Genomic DNA, 11,994 nt, shown 5'->3' with positions numbered 1-11,994 from the left:
CCCTGGAAATCCCGTGTCTTTCAACTGCACCGCTGGCCCCTTCAGCTCCACGGACTTCAATGTCACCTGGATGAAGGATGGAGATGAGCGTCCAGCCTCAGCTCAGGGCCTGGTGACTGACAACAAGGGCAATTACTCTGTCACCAGTAAGGTGTGGGTGACACTGGTGCAGCAAGATGTCTCATCGGAGATCACCTGTGAAGTCACCCACAGGGACCTGGCAGAGCCCCTGCGTAAGACCATGAACCTCTCCCAAGTGCTCCGAGGTGAGTGGGCAGTAGGGTGGTGCTGGCTTCTGAAGCTCCCCCCGCCCCCAAGCCCCATGGCACTAATGGGAAAGTGAAACTCCTCGTTGCCAAGGCTGATCGGGCAGTGCAGCCATGAAAGGCGCAGGCTCCGGGGCCAGCCATCTGGGTTTAACCCTCTGCACCACTCACTGTACAGCTTGTGTGGTGTTGAGCAAGTTGCTTAACCTCTCTGTGCCTCAACTTCCTGTTAGAATAGAAATACAATGAAAACCTACCTCATAGTTTCCTGTGAGGATTAAATGATTTATTTCTTATAAAGCACCTAGAGTAGTGCCGGGCACACAGTAGGCTGTTTACAAATGTTTGGCATTATTATTACCCAGCCCTACCTTCCATTGCAAACATATATGTTCTATCAATATCATTGTTATTATTTATTTTAAATATTTATTAGTCATTCAGTAAATGAATATTGACTGTGGTCCAGGTACTGTTCTAGGTGCTGAGGATATAGCAATAAATAAAGCAAGTCCCTGTGCTCATGGGCATTATATTTTAGTCATCCTTAAAGTTATATTTCATGATGAAGTATTTCAAACGTGCAGAAAATACTATCCCACCCACGTACCCCTACCCATATTTAATGACTGTTAACCTTTGACTCCGTTTGCCTTACATTGAACATACAGGAAAAAACACTTTTCTTTAAAAAACAAGTAACTGAAAAGAACAAGACTACCTTACACCTTTTGGGGCAGGCGCGCAGGTGTAATTTCAACAGATGCTTTTTTCTCTTCCTCCGCCCAGTTGTCCCCGCCGTGAAGATCACCACCCAGCCCTCTCAGGCACACGGCCCGCACCGGAGAGTGAATCTCACCTGCCACGCGAGCCACTTCTACCCCTCCCGCCTGCACCTCACCTGGATGGAGAACAGGCACACTGTCCAGACCGTATTGTCCCCGAAGGTCACCAGGAACTCGGACGGGACCTACTCTCTGGAGCACATGTGGCCGGCAGAGGCCAAGCCCGAGGGGAGCGAGTTTGCCTGCTGGGTGGTCCAGGATGACCAGCCCCCAGTCCAGGCCAACATCACCCTGCGGGCTCAGACAACCCGGCTGCGGAAAGGTGGGTGTGGCCGGCAGCGCGGCCCAGCCCCTCCGGGCGGCGTGGCTGAGACGGTCAGGTGTGAAAACGGGGGCCAGGGGCTCAGAGCAGCACCGGGTCGACGTGAAGGAAGTTTTATCACCTGAGCGGGTGATAAAACTCTCAGGCATCCACCCCTAAACCCCACTCCTCCCTCCCTCTGCCAGGAAGGAGTAGGACTTCCCTTCCCCAATTCCACGCATTCTTCAGCTGGAAAAGTTCTCTGCTTTAACGCTCGACTACAGGAAACTGCAGAGATTTGAGTTCTAGGCGCCAAAGTCTCTCCTTGGAAGGATTTTAATCAAACTGGTTCACCTGGAAATTTCTGGAAGTCAATTTTCATGCGAGGCCCGACAGAGTGGCTGCAAGTGTGAGCTTCCCCTTCTACTACTCAGTTCGCTTTGTCCTTTCTCTACCTCTGATCCCCTCCCCCTTATTCTCTTCCTCCTCCTCCCCCTGCGCCTCCTAACCGTTCCTCGTCTCTCACTCTTTGCGTCTGCAGATGACTTTCTCCACTAGGGGGTGCTGCCGGCTAGCAGTTCAGACCCAGAGCAGCGAGCTGCCTCTTATGGTCCGCCTTCCATCATCTTAGGACGATAGATGGGCGGGAGGAGATGGGCAAAGAAAGCGGGAGTGGAGAGAAGGGAGGATTATGATTGGCCAGGCCTGGGCCAGCCTTGGCTAAACCAGAGCTTGGACTGACAGCTCCCCAGAGCCCCAGGGACTGGGGAAGGACAGCGCCCTCCGGGAAGTAGGAGCGTCTGCGCCTGCGTGCACGTACTGTAGCCCAACCACTACAGAGAAAGAGCGGGCGGGATGCGCCGCGCTGGCAGCGCAACACATCTTCATAGCTGGGGCTTTGACCCTGCACTCAAACTCTCCCGGACAGAATCCGCCTTTATCTGCCTGCTGTAAGGATTCTCCGAGGGAATGATCCGTCACCATTCAATTTCTATAAGACCTAGTGTTTGCCGTCTAGTGGAAAAAACCCAAACGGTCCTTTCCGATCAGAAGCAAGTTATATTACTTCTTTATTGACTCATTTAGCGACTGAGTTTTTCCTCTGTCTCACTTTTCCCCTTTGCCTGCACCCCCTCCCCCCAACAGCACTTAGACTCTACCTCGCCCCTGTCAGCAGTTCCAAGCGTCCTGCAGTCTGGCAAGGGGAAGGGCGGCTTCCTTTCCTGGCATTTGGTGTGAGCACACCTTTGCAGTGCACCTCCCCAGCCTGGCCCAGAAAACCCTCCTTCAGCACCCACTTCTCGTGCACTCCCAGCTGTGCCTCTGTTCGCGTTGGGCTGACACCTGCAGAGCGCGCACTGTCCCCAAGGTGTCCTCACATGCCCATGTGAGCTGATTAACAGCCAGGAAAGGCAGCGAAGGGACCGAGGCTCAAGGATCTCAGAGCTGAAATTGGAAGGCAGGGCTGTCTCTTTACAAGTTCAACGTGCTTTTCTGTGCTTCTCTCTTCCATCCTGAGAACACGAATCCTACTTATCTCAACTCTCTTCTCAAATCGACCTTAAATACTCTGCTTCTGACATTTATTTCTTCCTGAATGGTCATAACTGCCCGTTCAGTTCTCACAATCGCCTGTTAAACTAGGGGGCCTCCTGCAAACCCCTGATAGGGTTCATCCATCCACACCTTCCTTACCCGATGAGACTCTCAGCCTTCGAAGCAAATACTGACTCCTGTGTTTGGAGGTGGCCGAGTTTGGAGTCGGCCGAGTTGGAGTCCAATGGATCGGTGTCACATGGCAGGGCTGCCACTGACCATCTGTGACCTCAGGCACAGCACTGCCCCTCCTGAGCTCAGTCTCCTATCTGTGCAATGATAACTGTCGCACATGCTGGGGACTTGTTTCCTGATTTCTGCTTGACCGTGGGGTGCACAGTGGGTGCCCTCTGATGCATGGTTTGCAGTCTCCATGGTGCCCACACCAGAGCTGGGCTAAAAGTAGGAAAATATTAAACTTATTGTGAGTATGTGATGGTAGACCACTTACTGAGTGATTAATATGTGCCACATATTCTACACTACTTTATTTAGTAACTCTGAACATTAAGAATCACCCCCATTTTGCAGATGAGGAAACCGAGGGTTAGAGAGTTAAGTTGCTCAGGCTCGCCCAGTGGAGGACCTGGGAATGCAAACTTGGGTTGAGTGTGATCCCAGAGCCTGTGCTCCTAACCTCTTCTCTGTGCCACCTGCTTTCACATGACCTGGCCTTGAGCAGCGAGGCGCTCTTCCCTTGGCAGGGACAGAGGGCAGAGCCGGGCAGTGGCCATGGGCACAGACCAGGCAGGAGAGAGCCGGGGCTAAAATCCTCAGCTCTGCCACTGACTAGCTGTGGGCCCTGGGCAGGTAACCTAGCCTGTCTAGGCCTCAGTTTCCTCAGCTGTGAAACGAGGAGAGTCATAGCTCCCACCTCCTAGGGTTTTGGGGAGAACTTGGTGAGTTAGGTAGACCCCAACAGCAGGGTCATGTGACATGGGTGTGGCTGTGAGATGTGGGTGGCAGTCAGCCTTCTTCCACACTGCTGGGGTCCCCTGCAGTTTCATTGTCTGGCTTCTGATAACAGCTTCAGAAATGAACTCCTAGAATGCAGCCTTTGAACCCTACGGACAAGGAGGCAATGAGGCCTCCTGACAGAGATGCTGAGGATTTGTTCTCCCTGGGACTTGGGTACCTTTGCGTCCTCTCATGGGGCGGTGTCTCCTTGCAGGCAGCAGCGCCTACCCTTACGTCTTGCAAGGTCCCCTCCAGCGATCTGAGCCGGGCACAAGCATCCACCTGACGTACAGGTCCTCCGGGTTCCCCACGCAGCAGGTCACCGTGACCTGGCTTAAAAACAACCGCACTCTGCCACGCCCCCAGACCAGCGTCCACCTCAGTGGGGGCACCTACAATGTGACCAGCAGTGTGCTCATCCCCCTGCAGGCGAATGACGTGCTCTCCCACGTCTTCTGCCTCGTCCAGCACAAGTTGAGACCCGCCTTCCAGAAAACCATCAACCTGGACCAGTACCTCCGTGGTAAGGCGTTTCTCTCTGTTCAGCCGGGTCAGTTGGGTTGTGGACGGTCTCTGAGCCTCAGACTCCTTGTCTGAAAAATGGCACATCCCCCACTTGCTTACGGCAAAGATTCAACAGAACGATACCTTTAAAGTACTGACCACATGACTTGCTTATATTAACCGTGTAGCAGTGGCTATTGTTGTTTCGTTATTTTGTATTATTACTACTATTCACATCACTTTTCAGAACGTGGTTTTCTCATCAGTACAATGGAGACAAAACATTTTCCAGGAATAAATAGTAAATTTAATTTTATTATTATTTTATATGAAGAGGGTATAAAAGGTGCTGAAATGTCTACATTGAAGGGACCACAATGTCTTCTGATTGTTACTCACACCTGGACAAGGGCCTAGTTTTTTATCTGATATTTTTTGCCGATTTTCCTGGCCCGAACCAATTCTTGACGGGTGTGTGAATTCAGTGAGCCTATAATGCATTATGCTTAGAAGGGATCGTGGTGATTGTTAGTGATAGCTCCAATGGCCAGAGAAGGCAAGTGAGTGGGCCAAGGTTGCACAGCAGTAAAATTAATTCCTGACTTGCATGGAGGACTTTAGAGGGTACAACACATTTTCCTCTTTATTTTGTGGGCTACCATCATGGAAGGAAGCACATCCTCTCACAATACATAGATAAAACTGTTGGCAGTGATGTCTCGAAAGAGCACAGCATGTGGTCGGAAAGCACATCCGTGTGGGCTGACTTATTTAATGTGTACAGCTGCCCTGTACTCTTTGTCCCACTCGTGGTTTACGGAAGGAAACGGACGTTCAAAGAAGGGAAGGCTCCCTGAGTTTGTAAGGCTGGAGTGGTGAGGTGCATCTGACGTGATTGCCGGCTTCTGACGCTGCCGCTTGCCAGCTGTGGCATCTCCTGCTAGTTACTTAAATTCTCTCAGCCTCAGTATCTTTGCCTGCAAAGTAGCAAAATGAGCATTCAGGGATCCTTCTTGTCTGAGTATTTATTATACGATTCCTTGGTGTTAGGACAATTGTGTAGAGAAGAAAAATCACAGAAAACACAAGTTTCCACAAATGAATTGATTCCTTACAAAACGAGCCCCCACTCAAGGCCTCTCCTTGCTCAACAGTGCGTGCATTCCAGGTTGGGTTTTCTGTTGTGGAAATGTTTCTGTGGGTGTCTTTATTTGGGCTCCCCTGAAAGCAGAGCCTGAAACCGGGACCTGGGTGTAGGTGGAGTAAGGGATGGGGATAACGAGACAGGGAAGGTGGGACACCCAGGAAAGGGGGAGATGTCGGACTGGGTGTCCCTATGGATGACTGAGGCTCAGCGCCCCTGGGGGCCTTCTAAGGAACCGTGTAGATTAATTCTCAGGTTGGTCCCGCAAAGGAGGGGAGGCTGGGATGAGCCTGCATGAACAGGGTGGCATTTCATAGTCATGGAGGAATCTTGAGGCAGAGCATCAGGGAGGTGTTTCAGGAATTTGAGTTGGGAAGTGGCACCACCCAGCACCAATGCCAAGAGCTGAGACAGTCAGCGGGCTGGCGGAGGCGTGCGGAGCCCAGAAACTCCCTGCTCCAGGGGGTGGGTCCTGCCAAGATGGAGGTGTGTGTGGCAAACAGCGGGCCACACTGTGACATAGAATCCGCATGCACTGCAAAGTGAAATTAGAGATCTGGGAACGGTTGTTCTTTCAGAACGTTGATGAAAACAGTGTTGGGGAACTTCTGAAATCATAGGCAAAGCCTCTGCATAGTTCAAGGTGGAAACAAAGAGAAAAACAAATCTATGGCCCAAATGACTCTATGGGCACTTCAGAAGAGAACACAGTAAGAGAGGCCCCTGTGAGTATTGATAGAACACACAAACAATTTTTAAAAATTTCCTGTTAATGATTGTGCCGCGAATGTGAAATTTAAAATGAAGAATTTGCTGATACTGTAGTATGTGATTCTGGGGAAAAATTGTGCCAACTTCCTCACACTCCCAACACTTATTCCTTCTAAGAGTTGGTGCAGAACTTTGATTATATTCTATACTTAACTTAAAATATAAATCAATAAAATCATTTTTAAATATATTTTATTGATTATGCTATTACAGTTGTCCCATTCCTCCCCTTTATTCCCCTTCACCCTGCACACCCCCTCCCACTCACATTCCCCCCCTTTAGTTCATGTCTATAGGTCATATATATAAGTTCTTTGGCTTCTACATTTCCTATACTTTTCTTACCCTCCCCCCGTCTATTTCCTACCTACCATTTATGCTACTTATTCTCTGTACCTTTTCCCCCTCTGTGTCCCTCCCACTACCCTGTTGATAACCCTCCATGTGATCTCCATTTCTGTGGTTCTGTTCCTGTTCTAGTTGTTTGCTTACTTTGTTTTTGTTTTTGTTTTAGGTGTGGTTGTTAATAACTGCGAGTTTGTTGTCATTTTACTGTTCATACTGTTTATCTTCTTTTTCTTAGATAAATCCCTTTAACACTTCACATAATAAGGGCTTGGTGATGATGAACCCCTTTAACTTGACCTTATCTGAGAAGCACTTTATCTGCCCTTCCATTCTAAATGAAAGCTTTGCTGAATAGAGCAATTTTGGATATAAGTCCTTGCCTTTCATGACTTGGAATACTTCTTTCCAGCCCCTTCTTGCCTATAAGGTCTCTGTTGAGAAGTCAGCTGACAGTCTTATGGGAACTCCTTTGTAGGTAACTGTGTCCTTTTCTTTTGCTGCTTCTAAGACTCTCTCCTTCTGTTTAATTTTGGGTAATGTAATTATGATGTGCCTTGGTGTGTTCCTCCTTGGGTCCAGCTTCTTTGGGACTCTCTGAGCTTCCTGGACTTCCTGGAAGTCTATTTCCTTTGCCAGATTAGGGAAGTTCTTCATTATTTGTTCAAATAAGTTTCACATTTTTTCCTCTTCCTCTTCTCCTTCTGGTACCCCTATGATTAGGATGTTGGAATGTTTAAATATGTCCTGGAGGTTCCTAAGCCTCTCCTCATTTTTTTGAATTCTTGTTTCTTCATTCTTCTCTGGCTGGATGTTTCTTTCTTCCTTCTGGTCCACACCATTGATTTGAGTTCCAGTTTCCTTCCCAACACTATTGGTTCCCTGTACATTTTCCTTTATTTCACTTAGCATAGCCTTCATTTTTTTCATCTAATTTGTGACCAAATTCAACCAATTCTTTACCGGTGTAAAGAATTACCGGTGTTTCGGACTATGCATCTGATAGGTTGTCTATCTCTTCATTGCTTAGTTGTATTTTTTCTGGAGCTTTGATTTGTTCTTTCCTCTGGGCCACTTTTTTTTTGTCTTGGCACGCCTGTTAGGTAAAGGGGCGGAGCCTCAGGTGTTCACCGGGGCAGGCTAACGCTGGTCGCTGGGAGCAATGGCGCTTGTTCCACTCTCTGCCAGATTTCAGTTTCTTCCCCCGGTACCCACAATCAAATTGGGCCCTTCTGGTGCTGATTCCCAGTGTGTGGGTTTGTGTACATTCTAGGACCCTGTGGGTCTCTCCAACGAACTCTCCTATGAGGCTGGGAGTTTCTCCCACTGCTGCCTCAGCCCCCACAGGTGTTTTCAATCAGTGGACTGAGGTTAGATTTCCCTGCGCTGGAACTATGGATTGTGTGGTCTGTCACTGGGTCCACCAGCTGCTGCCTCACTGTCCAGCTGCAGCCTTGCCAGCCCCACTCCACAATCTGCCATCTTGCTGGGTCTGCCAGCCACTGCCTTGTGGTGAGCGCTCTCCTCCCAGCTGCCCATCTCCACCCCTCCTACCGGTCTGGATGAATGTTTCTTCTTTATCTCCTTGGTTGTCAGACTTCCATACAGTTCGATTTTCTGTCAGTTCTGGTTGTTTTTTGTTTTTAAATTGTTGTTGTCTTTTTGGTTGTGCGAGGAGACACAGTGTGTCTACCTATGCCTCCATCTTGGCTGAAAGTCTCAAAAGTAATAAAATCATTTTTATAATTGAAATGTTTTTCAAGATGAAGTTTCAAACAATTCCTTTTTGACAATTTCTGTGGATTTTGCATAGGTTCCTTCTAAGTGGCTTTTTGTTTCATTTAGTTTTCTGATAACAAGGAGCTTTCTGTGTGTATCTCATTTGGTTTTGTTCTTTTTTAAGATTTATTTATTTACTTTTAGAGAGAGGGGAAGGGAGGGAGAAAGAGAGGGAGAGAAACATCAATGTGTGGTTGCCTCTCACGTGGCCCCCACTGGGGACCTGGCCCGCAACCCAGGCATGTGCCCTGACTGGGAATTGAACTGGCGACCCTTTGGTTCATGGGCCACGCTCCATCCACTAAGCTACACCAGCCGGGGCTTATTTGGTTTTGTGACGATTAAGTGAGATAACATATGCCCACTGCCTCAAACACTGCCATTCAGTGATGGAAGCAGTTATCTTCAGCTGTGCCTGGGCATCTATCCTCCCAACTCTGCCAAGGACATCAGATAGCCAGGGGAAACTGCTGGTGGCTGGAATGGGCCATCTGAGCATCTTCATCCTTCTATTGGTCTTTGCCACCATCTACAGCCCATGATGCTTGCTTGGTGGTACCTTACCTGGACTGTTCTCCATAGCTGCCACGCCAGTGACCAAGCCTTCACCATCCTGGGTTTCCCCTTCTCGGGGTCCTGCTCTTTGCTTGCTGTGAGTTGCTGCTTGTGTGCTGAAGGGGAAAGACTGAGTACAGACTGTGACCTTCTGGGGATGGTGTCTTGCTGTGGCTGTCCCACCTGTTCGCATCACCATTGATAGAATTTAATAGGTCTGGGTGGGTTGAGTATGGAGAAAGGATATTTTGGGATCAGATGCCCTTAGTTCCTTCAAATTACACAGCATAAGGAGTTATTTCCCCCTAGACCAAGAGCTGAAGTCTGTCTGAACTGCCCTGTGAGGACTAATCTTATTTTAGATGATTTCATAATTTAAGAGTCTTGAAAACAGGGGAAGTGACTTACGCAAGATCCTGCAGTTGGCTAAGGTGTCAGTGCGGGGACAGAAGCTGACCCCTCATCCCTTGGTGTAGTGTTAGAACCATACCATGCTGTGTGTTCATATGAATTGTACTGAGATATTTCGTGTTTTATAGCATTTAAAATTCTCCAATTTTTCTCATTATGAATACTTTCTATTGCACAACTGAAAATCTGGTTGAAAAAAGTCTAGAAGTTGTTAGACCAAAATTTTAGAAGCCAGCCTTAAAGTTTGGGTGCCAGAATAATGTAAGGACATAATGGTAAAGCGTACCGTCTCTGACATAATACCAGCTACTTGTGACCTTGTGAAGGTGTTGACAGGCATGTTACTTAACTTCTCCAAACCCATGTTCCCTCCTATGTAAAACCTCAGCATCTTTGAGCCATAAAGATTTAGAGTGTATGAATCTTCAAATCTTAGAATTACCAGCTCATAGATGAGTCAACTGATTCATAGATTCTTTTTTTAAAAAGATTTATTTATTTATTTTAAGAGAGAGGGGAAGGGAGGGAAAAAGAGAGGGAGAGAAACATCAGCGTGTGGTTGCTTCTCATGTGCCCCACACTGGGGACCTGGGCCACAACCCAGGCATGTGCCCTGACTGGGAATTGAACCAGTGACCCTTTGATTCGCAGCCTGCACTCAATCCACTGAGCTACACCAGCCAGGGCTGATTCATACATTCTTAAATGGAATTCAAACACTATCTTTTCATTTTTAATGACCAAAATGGAAAATAAAGGAGAGAGCATATGACTTTCATTTTTCCCATTCATTCATCCATCCTTCCTTCCTCCCTTCCTTCCATCCTTCCATGCATCCATCCATCCATCCAAGCATGCATTCACTCATGCATTCACACTGTCATTCCATCGTGCATTTACTTACACGTGCAGCTGTTATCAATGCCTACATCCTCCTATGTACCAGGCCCCAGGCAGATGACCCCATCCTTAAAGAGCTCCCAGTCTCCCACGGTGGACTTCCTACAGTAATTGTCTGCTTTCTCTGTGCTATGTCAGTGCCCCCTGCAGTGAGAGTGTCCCAGGCTTTACCTTCCTCAGACTTGGTGGCTATTACCTGCCACGTGCAGAGATTCTACCCACAACATGTACATCTCACCTGGATGGAGAACTGTGAGATGTTCACAGGAGCTGAGAAACCCACCTCCAAACAGAATAGCGACGGGACCTACAGCCTGGAAAGCTTGCAGCTGGTAAACGCATCAGTGCAGGGCTCTGAGCGGGTGTTCACCTGTATAGTACAGCATGATGCACAGCCTCCTACCTCGGCCAATCTCATACTATCCCCAGCAGTCCACACCACTTACAAGCCCACTGAAAGCCCAGGTAAGCTCACCTCTTCTCTTATGAGCTACTGGGTCACCTCTGTCTCCTGGGTGGATTCTGAAAGGCAATGGGGAAGCGTGTGTGTAATTGTTAAAGGCTTGCCTGACTTAAGAGCCTGTGATTCCTTAAATACCCAGAATGGTTTCTGGCCTGTGGCTTCCTTTAGATGTGGCCATCTTGAAAGGTTCTTTCATTTCTGAGGAAAGAACAATCTCCCAGCTCAACCTCCTTGAAAATTCCTTAAGGAGTTCAGCTTCAGATGCTCACTTATTTGTGATTCTACGATGGTCTTCAGCAATACTCTCTTGTTAAAACATTGTCTTTGGGTTATATGGAGATACTTGTCCATTACCACATATAACCATGTACGCACGCCTTTAAGACTTGCTCAAACAACCCTACCCTGTGGACCCCGTGATGTCTGCTCTAATGACAGAGACGGCCTTTGCTCTTAGTTCTTGTACAGGCTCTTGACCTCTCCGTGCTTCAGCTTGGTCAACTGTGGATGAGTCTAATGAAGTACAGATGGGCCAAATGAAGGTTCCTAACTCATAGGGTCCTTGTGAAGATTAAATGAATCAATAGATGTAAATTCTACATATATGTCTATGGTAAATGTCAGCTACTGTTATTTGAATCCAACAAAATTATTTTAAAATTTAGTTCACAGCAATTATAGTGTTGTAAACTCAAGAAACTGAGTCAATTATCCTTTCAGAGCCTCAGTTTATTCACCTATAAAATGGTGCTGATGATAGCAGCCTCCTGAGATTGTATGAAAGGTTAATTAAATGACCATAAGGTCTTGAGGGAACCAAGCTCTATACTGTGGAGGCTTGTACCTCTGGATACCATCACATTAGCTGGTGTGTGGCAGATGTTCCAAATCAATATTTGTTGAGTCGAATTCAAGGTGAAGCTAAATGGTCAAGATTATTGCCTATTTCCAAGAGGAAGCTGAGTGTAGAGAAGAGAACATGAGCTGGGAATCAGATAGAATTGGGTGCAATTAGTGGTTCTCAAGCCTCCTGGCAACATGACATCAAAGAAGGTATTTCAACTCATGGAGCCTCAGTTGATGTTTCCTTCCGCCCATTGGTATTTTTAGGACCAGCGACACCTGTCCTTATCTTTTTGGCTTTCCTCCTGGGCCTCAAGGTGCTGCTGGTGATGAGTTTCACTGTTGCCTACATCCACAGGTGGTGGAACCTGTAA

At 47.7% G+C, this 11,994-nt stretch overlaps 1 protein-coding gene across 1 annotated transcript; it reads left to right on the top strand.

Moving 5' to 3' along the window:
• The first annotated feature begins 241 nt into the window (after positions 1–241).
• LOC123479613 (signal-regulatory protein beta-1-like) lies at positions 242–11,994 on the top strand. The gene is made up of 5 exons (XM_045194526.2): positions 242–266; positions 1,056–1,373; positions 4,120–4,428; positions 10,495–10,779; positions 11,888–11,994. The coding sequence occupies exons 1-5, from the start codon at positions 242–244 to the stop codon at positions 11,992–11,994; spliced, it is 1,044 nt and encodes a 347-aa protein (XP_045050461.2).

Source organism: Desmodus rotundus, chromosome 6 (assembly GCF_022682495.2).
Source record: "Desmodus rotundus isolate HL8 chromosome 6, HLdesRot8A.1, whole genome shotgun sequence".
In the NCBI taxonomy this organism is placed as follows: Eukaryota; Metazoa; Chordata; class Mammalia; order Chiroptera; family Phyllostomidae; genus Desmodus; species Desmodus rotundus.
This window is presented reverse-complemented; position numbering and strand designations above follow the sequence as displayed.